This window comes from Aythya marila (assembly GCF_965140915.1).
Source record: "Aythya marila genome assembly, chromosome: 3".
In the NCBI taxonomy this organism is placed as follows: Eukaryota; Metazoa; Chordata; class Aves; order Anseriformes; family Anatidae; genus Aythya; species Aythya marila.
The window spans coordinates 34767253-34781892 of NC_139044.1; the positions used below are offsets into that span (position 1 = coordinate 34767253).

The 14640-nt window shown below is 34.9% G+C and overlaps 1 protein-coding gene across 1 annotated transcript in view; it reads right to left on the minus strand.

Annotated features, from left to right (window-relative positions):
• Positions 1 to 7092: 7092 nt before the first annotated feature.
• KIF6 (kinesin family member 6) overlaps positions 7093 to 14640 on the minus strand; it is a gene marked incomplete at both ends in the record, with an annotated part of 170796 nt that continues 163248 nt past the window's right edge. The window contains 2 exons of the mRNA XM_082758077.1: positions 7093 to 7216; positions 9200 to 9289. Of these exons, the coding sequence (XP_082614203.1) occupies positions 7093 to 7216; positions 9200 to 9289 (214 nt within the window). The remainder of the gene's footprint in view (positions 7217 to 9199; positions 9290 to 14640) is intronic.

Genomic DNA, 14640 nt, shown 5'->3' on the forward strand with positions numbered 1-14640 from the left:
ACAACAATAAAAGTGATTACTATGAAATAACCTAAAAATAGAAGTACAATTATTGTGGTTATTAACAATGAACTTTGAAAAGACAAACAAATTCTGTACAGAGCTACTAAAAAAGCTATATCTAGCAAGGCATTCCCAGATTTTCATCTTATTGACATCATTTCACCAGATTGATATTTGGTACAGGTTGCATTTACAAGATCTTAACACTTAATTCTGATGAAGTGCTCTGAATTTATACTACTAACATAAAACACTTGCATCTTATAATTTATCAAACCAATAAACCCTCTCCATGGGAAGATATTACAATATATACTTACCCTGTTAATGTGTGTGAACCTCACTATTCCACTTCAAAGCCTCTTTCATAACAAATACAGAAGTGAAAACAGGAGATTGAATTGGGTGTGTCCATCTTCCAAGCAAAATAAACTCAACATAAGGTTATGTCATTTTCTCAAAGCTGGTGAGCTCAAGGGTTTCACTAACATGGCACCTGGCTGGGCATATATTCCTGGCAGATTCAGCATGAATGAGAGCAGGCCCTTTAGCCTTCATTATAAATCTACATCATAACCTGTCCCTCCCAGAAACTATGTTGTTGTAGGAGATGTCAGTGGATGTCTATCTTCTCCTATAATAAACCATATGGAAAGATTGAAATTGCCCTGAAATGAGAAATGAGATGAACCACAATGTCTGGCATTACTTAATCCTGGAAGTATCTGTATGACATCCAGCACTGTACCACTACTGCCCCGAGATATTTCCACAAACAAGACTGGTTGGAGACAATATGTTGTATTTACCGTATAAACATTTAAACAACCAGCAACTAGATATCACTGTGAATAGACAGGAGTCAGCCATGTATGAGTATCTCTATACTTTGTGACTTTCTTGAAGCAATGAATTCTTTCATGAAGAGAAAAGGACAAAAAGGACTTGTAGGGGAACCCAGTTGCCTTCTGACAGCTATAAGGCCATCAAGAAGATGGAGCCAGACTTCTCACAGCATGGCATAATGGGAGGCAGAGAGACAACAGCCATTACTTTAAATAATACAAGTTCAGCCTGGACATAAGGATTTATTTTATTTTATTTTATTTTATTTTATTTTATTTTATTTTATTTTATTTTATTTTATTTTATTTTATTTTATTTTATTTTATTTATTGTGGTGAGGTCAAGCATTGAAATAGATTGCTTAGAAAGGTTGTGCAGTGTCCATCCTTGGAGGTTTTCAAGTTCAGAATGAACAAAGCCTTCAAAAGATTAGTTTGCTGTCATAGCTGATGATGCTTTTAGCAAGATATGAGATTAAAGACCTTGTGATTTCCCTTCCAACCTGAATCTTCTTATGGACCTAAAAGATAACCTTTGCAGAGTAGAAGGTAGAAGTTTTTTTTTTTTTTAAATGTATGCTTTATTTCTTAAGACTATTATGTCTGAATCAACAAACTTTTCTTTCCACAGGATACCATGAAAATATACAAAAGAAGCAATAAAAGGTTTCTGCATTTGTATTTATTTATATTATTTTCTATTATTATGTTTTCTATTTTGGATGCATTCTTGCTGAAGCTCTTATTTTATATTTACGTATATAGTCTTAATCTCAGAGCAAAATCAGGCATTGCAATCTCTCTGCAAATCAGGCATGACTTTGCTGATAGTGATTAAATTTCATATTGATTTTAAAATGTTGTAAAAAAACCCACTACCAAACAAAGAAATACAGGTGAGAAAACATGTTAGGTGTGGCAAACTGAGAACAAAAGACTGTATATGTAATAATCAAGAAACTGCAGTGTAACATTGGTCATATGAGGATAATACTGAGATCATTCTCTTAACCAGTTACTGAAAGCTCTTGGAAATGCTTCAATGTCAAACTAAATGAGCTGTTGTACCAGTAACACTCTTTTGGCCACCTCCAAATAAATTCACTGTAATGGAGATTTTACTGAAATGGGGAAAAGACAGCTACTTCGCCCAGCAATGGTTTGGGACCTCTCGTTGGTTCTTCTTTATTTTGTTGGGGTAGATGGAGGCAGGATGGTGGTCCTTAATGAAGCTATATGAAAATGAATTCAGTACATATATAATGGAACGTGTATATATAATAGAATGACCTGTGAAGAAGAAAAATAAAGACAAAGTTCCTGGCAGAATTTGGGCAGTATAATAAAATCTCCAGCAAAGCAGACATATGAAACTGGAAGATCAAATCCTCAACTCTCTCTTCTTTTCTCAAAGCAACAGTAGATCTGACTTTCATCTCACCTTGTACATCGTACAGGCTGCATAAAGTTTACCAATTTATGTGGTAGCTGTGCTTATTTTTACAGAAAATTGAAATGCAGAAAAAAGTATAACTTCAGCATTTCTTTATTGATTTCATCTTAGTTGTTAATTTGATGGATATCTTCTGTAGGTTTGAACACCTCAATTCATGATGTACTTCTTAGTAACTGAATTTGCCACTGAATTCAGTGTCAGCAACTTGAGGACATACACCTTTAAGATTGATATGAGACTTCTGCCAGCATACTGTTGTGTTTTTATATGATCAAGGTAACCCCTTCCAAATGGGTGACTGTAAGCTTATTGATAGCATGAAAAACATCAGTTTCAATCTGAAAGTATGTATATCTCAGAAAAATTGACTCTGTTTTGCATTGCATCTTTGGACTTGTTTTGGCCTGAAGAGTAAAATAAGTTATTGCATAACCAGGTATTATGTGATAAAGTAATATTGAGTCAATAGTGAAGTTATGTTGTATACAATATATAAATGAACTTAGATTTTCACATCTTATCTCATTATGTTTTATTTGTACAACTATTTATTTGTACAATTTTTTATGTACAATTATTTGTTCATTTTTGCTAAAAACCCATCAAGTATCACTGTTTAGTCTGAAATCTAGATATTTTAAGAAGGTTTATATTATGAATAACATTTAGTGTATTAAAATGGAAGAAAACCATTTTGGAAATTTTAAAATGTAGAATTTATTTCCAATAAAAATGAATTTTCATATTAAAGTACAATATCGGTATTTTAATATAAGTATTTTAATAATCTGATGTGAAAATTATTATTTATTGGGGAAAAAAATAAAAATCAGAAGAAGGTCCCAAAGGAATTTTGTAGGATTTTGTTACTACTATTTTTGCAGACATCTCTAGATGCCAACTAGATGTAAGCAACAAAGCTTTATGCAAATCCAGAGAGAAAACAGATCAATTTCACCTGAATTTTTTCTCAAGTTTCCAGTACACAAAGGAGAAAAATATCAATCCATCTGCAACAATAAAAGTTCTCCAGACTAAAGATGTAATGTTCTTATTAGATAATTTTAACTTTTAGAAAGCATTAACATATTAGATAATTTTAGTATTTAGAAAACTGATAATAAATTCCCAATAAACAGAAATATTCAGCAAACTCATGATCAGTTTTTTTAGTTTTGCTTAATTTTAATGCAAGCTGAAGATACTGAGTGCAAATTTTCTAATATAATTCCCTTGAGAAATGGATTTCACTGTCAAATATAAGTCACTCCTACTCACTTTCTTACCAGTTAAATCTGTACATCCAAAGTAGTCATTTGTACATGTTTCTAAACTGAAAAGGAAGGTAAATAATAAAGGTCTAACAGATTCTAAAAGGAAATTGTGGACTGCAACAAGAACTTCATTTGTTCCCCAAGCCTGAAAGGAGATAAAGAATACTTTAGATTATATCACAGGATGTGTTATCAGTTTTAAAAAGAACTTCACAAAAGCAAAACAAAAGAAAGGAAAAATAAGGTATTTAAAAACTTTTTAAGTTTTAAACTTTTAAAACTTTTAAAGCAAAATAAAACAAAACAAACAACAACAAAAAACAAAACCATCTACTCTTCTGCATTTTCATTTCTCTACTTCAAGACAGAACAAGGCAAAAAAAAAATCATATATTTTCAGAGTACTCCTTTCTAAAAAACTTTCCAATTTTGTTGTTACAATGCTTTGCCAATCTCAGCAAGCCCCTGTGAATGTACCTGCTTTCATCTCTGGTTAGAAAACAAATGGTAACAAACTACAAACTGAGCTAATCTTCCCGGAGACCTCTCATTATCTCCTTTACATTACTGTCACTAAGGATATTGAGCATTCCCATGCTTTCTGTTTGTGAAACGTATTTTCAACTCCATTGGCTTCTGCACACATTTATTCTCTTTTATTTATTTCTTTTTTCAGCTAATGCAAAGTGGGGCCCTCAGTTTGCTTCTAAGATACTGATGTAACTGTTTGTAAGAGTCAGGATCAATAAAGGAAGAGCAAAGGAAAGAGCAATATGTCAACATTTTTTAGACCTAGTGGACTTTGGTTTGGCTGAATTTATGCCTTCTCACTTTGTTTCCTACATGGCACTCTGTGTAATAATCATGCAAGGAGTACATACATTTGCATGTTAATGCAGAAATTCTTATTGAACAGCTCAGCTGCAGAGAGTTGGACTAGGAGTCAGCACACAGCTTCTGTACAAAGCTGTCTGACTGAACTTAGTGGCTCTGGCACAATGATTTCTTTCTGTTTTATCTTGTAGATGTTTGAGGTTTATTGAGGAAAAGTTCTGTTTGAGATAAATAATACTTCCCCCCCCCCCCCCCACACTGTATTCACTCTTCTTCTACTCTTCCTCCCTACTTATCTGTACTTTACCTCTTATATATATATATTATAAACAAAACCAAGTCTCCATCCCCACCTCACCAGGGAAAAAAAAAAAAAAAGTACAACCCTTAAGTTCTCATTTGTTTTTGATGCAACTATTATTGGAAATTTCTTGTTGTACACAACCCTAAAAAAGTTATTGTTACTCTCTTCTCCTTTTAGTCTAGGAGTCTAGAAACAGGTCAAGGAAGAGTGAAGTGATGACAGACAGAAAGAATAGCCAAGAAGAGCCAGTTAAGCAGTATTTGAGCAAGCTCAGAAGCTTGCTTGAGATGAAGCAATAAGTCTTGTAGTTATATACACCCCATGTGAAAGTTTTGTCCCTTTAACTTCATGGAAGATCAGAGGAGAAAGTGGTGAGCAGTCTGAAACCTTGGGGACTCTACCCGGTCATGTCCTTTACTCCATACATTGTGCCAAGCTGTGCACATGGCAAAAGGGAATATGTACCACTATTAGAGATGTGGGAGTAGTGGAAGCAGTCACTTAGACCATTTTCGTATACCAGTTAGAAAAGCTACCTCAGAACTTCATAAATATCCTCAGGTTCCATCATGGTGCTGAACAGCAAAGTACTGCCTTAGCAGTCCTGGTCCCTTCATCTTGCTACATCAAAATTAACAAACTTTTTGATCAATGGCTCGTGCTCCATCTTTCAGATCTGGGAAGTCATCCTTTCAGTCCAGGAAAAGAAGCCTTTAATCTGCCAGATTGACTCCAAATCCTTCTCAGAACTTGCTGCTGAGCTGTTTCATATCTATGACACATCAGGTTCCCAAGCGTTTGTAATATGCAGGTCATATTTATGAATCCTCTTTACTCTTTCCCCCCCTGCTTAGTGACTGGTTGAGCCATTCAGCTCTGCACTACCAGGATTGTCAGAATAAGCACTGTGCAAATGCTACTCCATTAATTGTTATCTACTTAGGCCAGGATGTAGCCCATCTTGTCTAAATGAACTTCTGAAGGATTTTAAAAGTGTTGACCCTCCTTTGTTCTGCAAGAATACTATTCATGACTTCAGGCCAGATAGTTGTCAATGTTGATAATGCCTAGTCCCTTCTGAAACTGATGTATGATGTTAGGTAATAGCCTGTGGCTGAAAAGCAAGCAGGATGGAAAAGGCATTTGAGAGAGATGTTCCTGATATGGTATGATTTAGGAGATAGATGATCACAGGACAAGATATGCTTGATAGATTGCTGTATACAAAATGGATCAGATCTGGACGCTCTAAAGGCCTGAAATGTTTGTTGTAAGACACTTATCTCTAACCTACTTCTGGTGAGCTGCCTATAAATTCAACTTAATTTCATTTGCAGAAGAAACTTGACAACAGCTTTTCTAAATAAAGACAAAAGGGAACCCAAAGCCTAAGTGTGTTAAGTGTTTGCTTTGGATGAGTGTAAGGGGGCTGTTTTTTCAGCCACTGTGAGTTTACCTGACAGTTTTACCTGATAAGCAGTGTGATAACAAAACCCCACTTTGTGACAGTGCTAACACCATCTGCCAGGTGCTGATAGCTTGCTGAATAATGCTGTCATCAGCGCTCAAGTGCTGATGGAAAGTTATTGCTTCACTAGCCACTACTGCTTTAATCTTCTAATTGGTTGCTGCAAATAAAAACTATCATTCAAAAAAAAAAATAATCACAGATTGCTTTTCTTTATAATAATGAATTCCTTTCAGGCAACCTTGCAGCACCACTATTGTGTATTTAATGCTTTCTGCTTCCTGCCAGTTTTACTAATCATACCGTAGAGTGAGCTGACTTTATTGCATACCTATGATTTCTCTCAGTAACTGATTTGATGACAAATATCCATAGAAAATTTTATTAGACCTTGATATAATGAAATATCCTTTAATAATATACTCTGTTAGACACAGCGGGCTAGTCTGCTTGATGAAGTAGTGTGCAATGTAATCATCTGCATAATCTTTATTTATTGTTAATTATTACAGCTAAATTAGTACGAGCTGAAAACCAGGCCAGATAGTAAACAAAGATTTGGAGGCATTTAAATTATTGAGAAACCACATTCAAGTACATTTTCAAGTGTAAATAAATACACCGTGCTGGCAGAACAGACACGCATGATGGTGGTTGGTTAAAACAGCCAGCCTTCATAGTTTTAGGTTGCAGCATTGAGCTACTAAAATAAATACATGTGAAGAACCTCAAGGGTTTAGAATGGTTGAGAATGTAATGTAATATGACTTAAGCCAGAATCAGTTCTCACTTGTGTCAGTGTAAATGTTGGACTAAAGCTATTTTGGCTTTAAAATGCTCTACTGGAGATTTTTGTTTGGCCTCCTATTTTATTATTATTATTATTATTATTATTATTATTATTATTATTATTGGCAGGATTTACCTTTCTTTTGCAGGATGTTCTGTCTTGCTTTAATAAAAGCTAGGATGTCAGCATCAATCTGGCTGTCTCCAGTTAGAGGAATAGGTGTATTTGAACTTGGTGAGGTCCTGAAATGAGAAAGAGTATTTGTGGTTTCAACTGAGTAAGGTTATTTTTCTGTTGCTTTATCTCTCTTCTTCAACATGGAGGACTTCGTTTTCCAACTAGAGATGTATAGATGTTAGAGAAGGCATGGTTCAAAGTAAAATCAAGCTCAGGACACCTAAACACTCTTATGTAGTCTCCTAATAGCTTAAAGTTAATAGCTTTTTAATTTGTTAGGGCTACATGCTGATTGGTTATAAAACATCTCACAAAGGATTAAAAATATTTTACTGCTGCGTCAAAGACTTATCACCAAGTGGAAAGGCCTTGCATAGTGAGTTCACCAAAGAAATGATACAACATGCCATATGTTTGTTTGTTTCAGGAAAAAAAAAAGGCAGCTATTTGTTTGAACAGATAATGAGTATCTTTGCCTACTGTAAGGGAATTAAGTTTTCATACATATATGCCAGTAAACAAGCACATGATATTCATGACATTTGCTGACAGAGGCAACTTCTTTGTGCTGTTAAGTCTCTGTTCCTGACCAAGTCCTTGTATCTATGCAGTTAAATCACTGACTCACATCTGCTTTTGAACAGACCCTCTGGTGGTATAAGATGATGTAGTACAAGGGAGCTATTTTAATCAGCTAAGAATTTGGCCTGGTGTCTTTAGCCTTGCATAAACATCAATGTTAGAATCAGAAATATAGTGATAAAAACTACAATATGAAAGCACAAGTGGAATTAAATGGAGAAAAAATATTTTCACATATCCCAACTTTCTAATTATAGTTACTTCTGATGTTTCTTACTGTCTATTGCAGAAAAAAGTAATTGTGCCTAGCACAAAACAGAAGTCTGACATCCTTGTCTTTGTGCTACTAATTAAGTCCTCAATCACTGAATTTGTGAACCAAAATGGAAAAAAAATGCAGAAATAATCAATGAGCTCAATAAAATATCTCTTATGTAATGTACAAGGAGAACTCAAAATACCAGCAAAGGAGCAATAATACATAAATAAAAAATATACAATGTATTTGAGAAAATGAGAAAATGCTGTCTAAATTCCATTTTAACTTTTTTTTTTTTTTTTTTTTTTTTTTTTTTTTAAAGCATAAATGCAATTTTAAAATGTTATATTTTGGGGGGGATGAAATCTTCCATTTTTTTTCTATTATTTTGGAAAATGAATGAAAAAAAAACAACACCTTGTTATTTGTTCTTACTTGTCCAGTTGGAAAAATAGTAACTTATCCATATTTTTCCTAAGGGCATTAATAGAACTGTTGAGCACAATGAGAAAGTAACTTCTGGAAGTATACTGATTTGGTATGATGTTTTGGTGGGAGGATAGAACATGGAAATGAGCATATTAGAAAAAACTAACAGCTGTTAAAGGAAAAAAAAAAAAAAAGAGAGAGAGAGAGAGAGAGTAGTTTCCACTTAACTGCTAAGCGATTTTTCACAAAGCGGTATGTCTTCTGAAAAATCATGACATGTAACTTTTGCCAAGCCTGACACACCCAGGCTGCTGCTATGATTTTATTATACTAGAATAATTTGTAGGAGGAAAACTCAAAATGTTTTAAGGACACACAGGAAAACTTACCTAAAATTTTACAAAACTGTCAAAATGACAAAATCACAAGAATGAAAATTTTCTACACAGACCTTGCATTCTGTGATACTCTCTTTCAAATGTTTATATTTACTCTTTCAGTCTCTTTCTCTTGCAGAAGAAACAGTCATGAGGATTTATGATCTCAAGGGGATGAATACCTCACGCCAAAAAGAACCCATTTCTTTCCTATTGATAATGCATCTACGTGTGTAAAGCTATGGGACAGCTTGTGTTGTTTTGGAAGTTTAAGGAAAACCTGCTATTTCCACCTTTTTGTGTGTGTGTGGTTTAAAGAGACTGTTTTTATAGAGACGGATAGAGGCTTATCCAGGTGTTGTACTACTGGTTTGCATTTTCCTCTGAATAACCCTTCTTACCTTGTTTTTGAAGTTGAACTATTAAAATTATTTGAATTGTTTTTCCCAGATGTATCCTCATTAGAGCTGGCTCTTGTGGTCTCTGAAAAGCTAGAATGGGAGCAGAAATGAAGGTAGAATATAAGCCCTGTAGAGGAAATGTTAGTACACGCTAAGTAACCACAAAGAAAAGTGTTTTCGAAGTCTTTTTTTTTTTTTTTTTTTTTTCCCCTATATTTTTTGTCTATATAAAACACTTGTTTACTGGAAGAAAGAGTGCTTTTGGTTGAAGCCATGTGATGATTAGGTTTATGTAGGGAATGTGACTACTAAGGAAGGATACACAAATTCATAAAGATTATGCTTTTAGTATTTGCTTTCTAAGCAGGGCTTGTAAAGCACTTTGATGTGCCTGATGGAGATACAGTTTGTAGAGGTATATTTAGTTCTTAAACTGACTATTAGCCAAGTGAGGCTCATTTTCCATTCTTTCTTTAGTCAGGCAAAACTATTACTGAAATCTGGATACTGGATAAAAACCCAGTGAGGACTTGTTGATGATAGCCAAATGTATTGCAAACGGCTGTTGTGCATTCCTGTCCCTGCAGATACCATTATCAAGGAATCTCTCAACTAGGAAGGAAGATTTCTGCTATGGGATTTCTAGGGACACTTCTCTCTCTGGGTGTTTGTGAACACTGTTATATCTGGTGACAATCTTATGAGAGTAGAAACAGAATTACTCAGTTTTAGGATTTTTCCAGTAGATGGCAGGATTGTCAAGTTCTTGCTTTTCAAATTCTGCAGTAGTTTGTTCATTGTTGGCGGATGAATTGATATTTCTGGCACAGAACTTGAAAAAGGAAAGAAATTTATTACTAAAATTTTACTGTATTACACTGTGCCAGGTTCAGTTTTGCAGACGATATTGTGCCCAAGAGTATAAGTCATTTTCAAATGAACAGCTTTAGGTTTAGTGAATGTTTCTCTTTAACTCCTCAAGTCCCATACCATTCGCACCTGCCTAAGTGGATTAAATAACATCAAGACTCAGTCTAATTCAAGTAAAGCAATATCATATTTAATGTTAATAACATTCCAGACTTTATTATGCCTACATATTACAAGAGCTAGGAAGGATGTGTGATGTTACTACCTACTATGCGGTTTAACAATATCTGGGAACTCCAGATTGTAGTTCTGCTTTAGGATTTCCTGATTTTTTTTTTTTCCACCAATTAGGCAGTTCTTAAAAATGAAGCGATCTAGGTGCTTAAATTCCATTTTCTATAAAGGCTCTGTGTCTGTGCTCTGAGATACCTATGTATGATGCTTTAATATATCTTAACACATCATCTTTGTCAGGGATTGTAGAGTTAGAACAAGGAGTAATGACTTTTATCTGAAAGAGGGTAGGTTTAGATTAGATATAAGGAGGAAATTTTTTACTCTGAGGGAGGTTAGGCACTGGAACATGTTGTCAGGAGAAACCATGGATATCTCATCCCTGGAAGTGTTCAAGGCCAAGTTAGATTGGGAGGTGTCCCTGCCCATGGCAGAAGGGTTGGAAGTAGATGATCTTTAAGTTCTCTTCCAAACCAAACCATTCTGTGATTCTATGATCTGAACCATAGCAACCATCCATGATTGTGTTCTTTGCGTGCAACAAATATAACGTGTAATGTGACTTAGTGTGATTCTTTGCTTTTTATTTGCCATGAACTGAATGTGTAAGTTTATAAATACCGTGATACGTCAGCTGATGTAAGTAATTTTTATGTTGCAGTAATTTATATGTCTGAACTCATGTCTCATTCAATGAATTCATTGAGTTTCAATGAAAATTCTTCTCCAAAATTGTTAAATCACTTTTTAAAATGGTATATTAAAAAAAAAACAAAAAAAACATTACAAGTCTGACAAGGTTTAACCTCTAAGGATCTCACTTTCTTTCAGTTGGACTCCTGGACCAGGACAATATGCCAAAACTTGCTTTAAAGAGCTCTGGGAGAACGAGGCACCCAAGGAAGCTGATATGTAAAATCTAAACTAAATATTTATATATATATATGTATAAAAAATTAGATTGATTGAGGTGATGCCCAGAACCAGGAAATTAATATTACTGTGTTCAGAGATGGTCCTGTCCAGGGAGTGGTTACAGCCAGACATTTGTCTGTGGGATCCAAACTCTTATCCTGAAAGTTAAGGAAGCTTTTTAATGACTTGAGATGTTGCTTCCACATAAGAGGTTAATGGTAAGAGTATTAATCTAACAAATGAGTCTTTCAGTTTGGCAGAACTCAAAGTCTTTCTTACATACCATAGTGATTGCTCTAAGCATTAGGTTAGAGGGATGGTCTGTATGGGGATAATCTGCATCCTTCATTCTGAAGCTGTGGTAATTTTTCCATGGCATTGCAAATTAGGTTCAATAAAAAGGGGATGAAAGAGCACAAATTTATTGTGCAGTAGTTTGTATGCTCAGATTCATTAATGTGTGCAACTTCTTCCTAATCTCTTTTCAGAAGTCAGTACTCTCCTCTTTAATATGAGTGTTAGATGCTTTTCCAGTGATCAGAAAAGGGGAAATATTGCTAATACAGCTCCAAATTGAATGGAAAGCCATTATGACAGGTTTGGGTGGGGGCAATGCATTAAGACTGAAGGACTGGGCATCATGGGAGTCTTAGGCGTTGATGTCTTTCCACGAAAGCTACTTTTCTAGCTGCTAAATCTGAGAAAATTTTGCATTGGCAAAGAGGTGAAACAGAAGGTGTTAAGGAAAACTGCAAGTAAGAAGTGTTTGGTGACTCAATTTTCAAATGCAGTCAGCACTTCTTGAGTCTGGGTGCTTGACAAAGCCAGAGAAAACCATAGGTGACCTAATTTACTGTAATGATAGTCCTTCAAGCAAGAGGTTGGTGTAGAGATCTCTAGAGGTGCCTTCCAACTGACATTTCTGTAGTGTGTAACTTGGCACTCCTGGCTCACAGTTTTGGATTTAGATGGACATATGAGCTGTAGAAATGCAGTCTCTATATCTGGCTCCTAAGCTCTCACACTATTCAGGTTCTTTTGACAATGTATAATTCCATTTTTCATTCTGATTTTTTTTTTTCTTGAGTCAAATTCAAGTTGTCTCAAATACCTGTTTCCTTAATGTTTCAGTAAAATTCATGCTTTTTCTGGAGGTTACAGATAGTTGACAGATTTCTCAATTCTTTATTTTATTTTATTATTATTTTTTATTTTTTAATCTTAGCAGATGAAGTTTCACACAGTGGGTGACTTGCTTTTTCTGTTTGGGTCATATGTTGAGGAGGCATATGTCTGGGTTGGGTATGGAGCAGCAGCTGGAGAGATGTACACAGTGCTGCTGTAGTGTCTCCCTTGCTGTGGGATCCCAAGGGCCAGAGACAGCTGTCCTCTGAGCTGATCAACTCTATCTAGCACTCAGGGTGGAGAAGCTGGAAAGATGATGTGTGTCATTGTATGAATGCTTGATTTGCCAGTGTACCACTGAATAAATTGGAGAATGAGTGTAAACTTCAAAGATGTGCAACCTCTGCATTGTTAAAAACAAATCAGCTGCAGTTCTCCAGTCATCTGAGCCTTGGAAGTGAAGGGAACAGATGTTTTGTTTAAAGGCAGACAAAATATATTCAGCAAGATTAAAGCTGCTTAAAATCTGAGCATTTCTGTATTTGGTTACAAAATCAAATTTGGCTTCACTTGGAAATTCTTAGATAAATTGTTTGAGTTAAATTGTTACCAACATTTGAAAACCTTTGAAATGTCATTAATCAAACATGTTATTCCCACATTATGTTTTATCATCATGTAACACTGCAGAAAATTGGCAGGAATGAAAAACAAACAAGATAGAAAATGCTGCAGAAAATGCAAATATTTCAATTTTTTTCACACAGCACTAATGTAGGGAGTAAATTTTGCAGTCCTAAAGTATATTGTCCAAGACAATAATACTAAAACAACTGATAGTAAAAGTCACCAAAGAATGTGAAGAGTTGTCTGAAAATATCTTCAAGAGAATCTAAAGTGACATGAAGATTTCATAGAAGCTGGAGAAACATGGAGTATGAGATTGAACATGCTATGGGGTTTGCTGGAACAGGACAAATGAGATCCAGTAACAGGGAATGACTGAGGTTAGAATCTCTGTGAATTGAAAAGGAATGGATTCCTTCTGAGAGAAGAAAACAATCCAAAATTTTTAGATTTGAGTAAGCATCCAGCATTGGCTTGATTGAAGGGAAGTACAAGAACAGTTCAACACTAGTGAAATTAAACATTCAGCAAGAGAAGTAACTTGAACAGAAAAGGTTCTGATAAACTTCTTAAATGAAAGACAACATGTTAGAGGAATGTACAAGGATGAACAAAGACTTTCTGCAGACTTGACAGGAAGCCACTGCGAGACATAAACATATACAGTGTGAGTTGCAGTTAATACAACAGCTTTATGGAAGAGATGGTAGAGATAACATGGACAAGTAGGGTATATTTGGAATGGGTTGCCCGGGGAGGTGGTGTAGTCACCATCTTTCACAACCTTAATGATTCTGTGATTCTATGCTTTTTCAAGTTCAAAGGTGAGGTGTTCCTTTTGGATAAAATTCTTGATTATTTTATTCCTCTTGAATTTCTCTTTGCACTGTGACTCTGGGATTGCTGGTTAGACACTTTTCTATGTGGAATATAAAGATGGGTCATTCTTTCTGCATTTTGCACAGTCGTTCTCGTTTTTAAGTAATATTTTCAGAAAATATGAGATTTAATATTTCTACAACTTTCATATGAAGTATATGCAAAGATAAATATAATCTGGAAACCTGTCAAATCTATTCAACAGGTTAATGAACATGAGCCTTTTAGCTTCTATACATATATACAAACTATTGGTTTCAGCTATTTTATGTGTATCAGATTTAGTAGTGGGATAAACCTGTTCAATAAATGTCCTTTCTTATGCAGACATGTTTTTTTCTCAACCCAAAACCCACTGATGTCACCCTACTCACTACTTCAGAACTATGGTCATTGAAATCAATGAGTTTTTGCTTCTTACTCTAGTGGGAGCAGGACCAATTCAACAGTTTTCAAAGCTTACTGAGGCAGAAATGATCACTGTTTAATTCCTTTATAACAAACTCATTTTGACATTTAACAATTCAGCCCCTCCCCCCCCCCCCCCCCCTTTTTCTTTTTTCTTTCTTTCTTTTTTTTTTTTTTTTTTTTTTTCTCAAATGAAAAAGAGAAAAGTTTGGGCATGGATTGAATGCCTTTTATATGTGTATATCCTTCTTAAGCCTCATAAGGATTACTAGCTTCCCTTCTTTGTTATTTTGGTTATAAATTGATTTAATATAATTTGAAGCTATCACATTCCCTTCCCAAGGCTTAATAACATAACCAAGGTGTGCCATACAATAGCAATC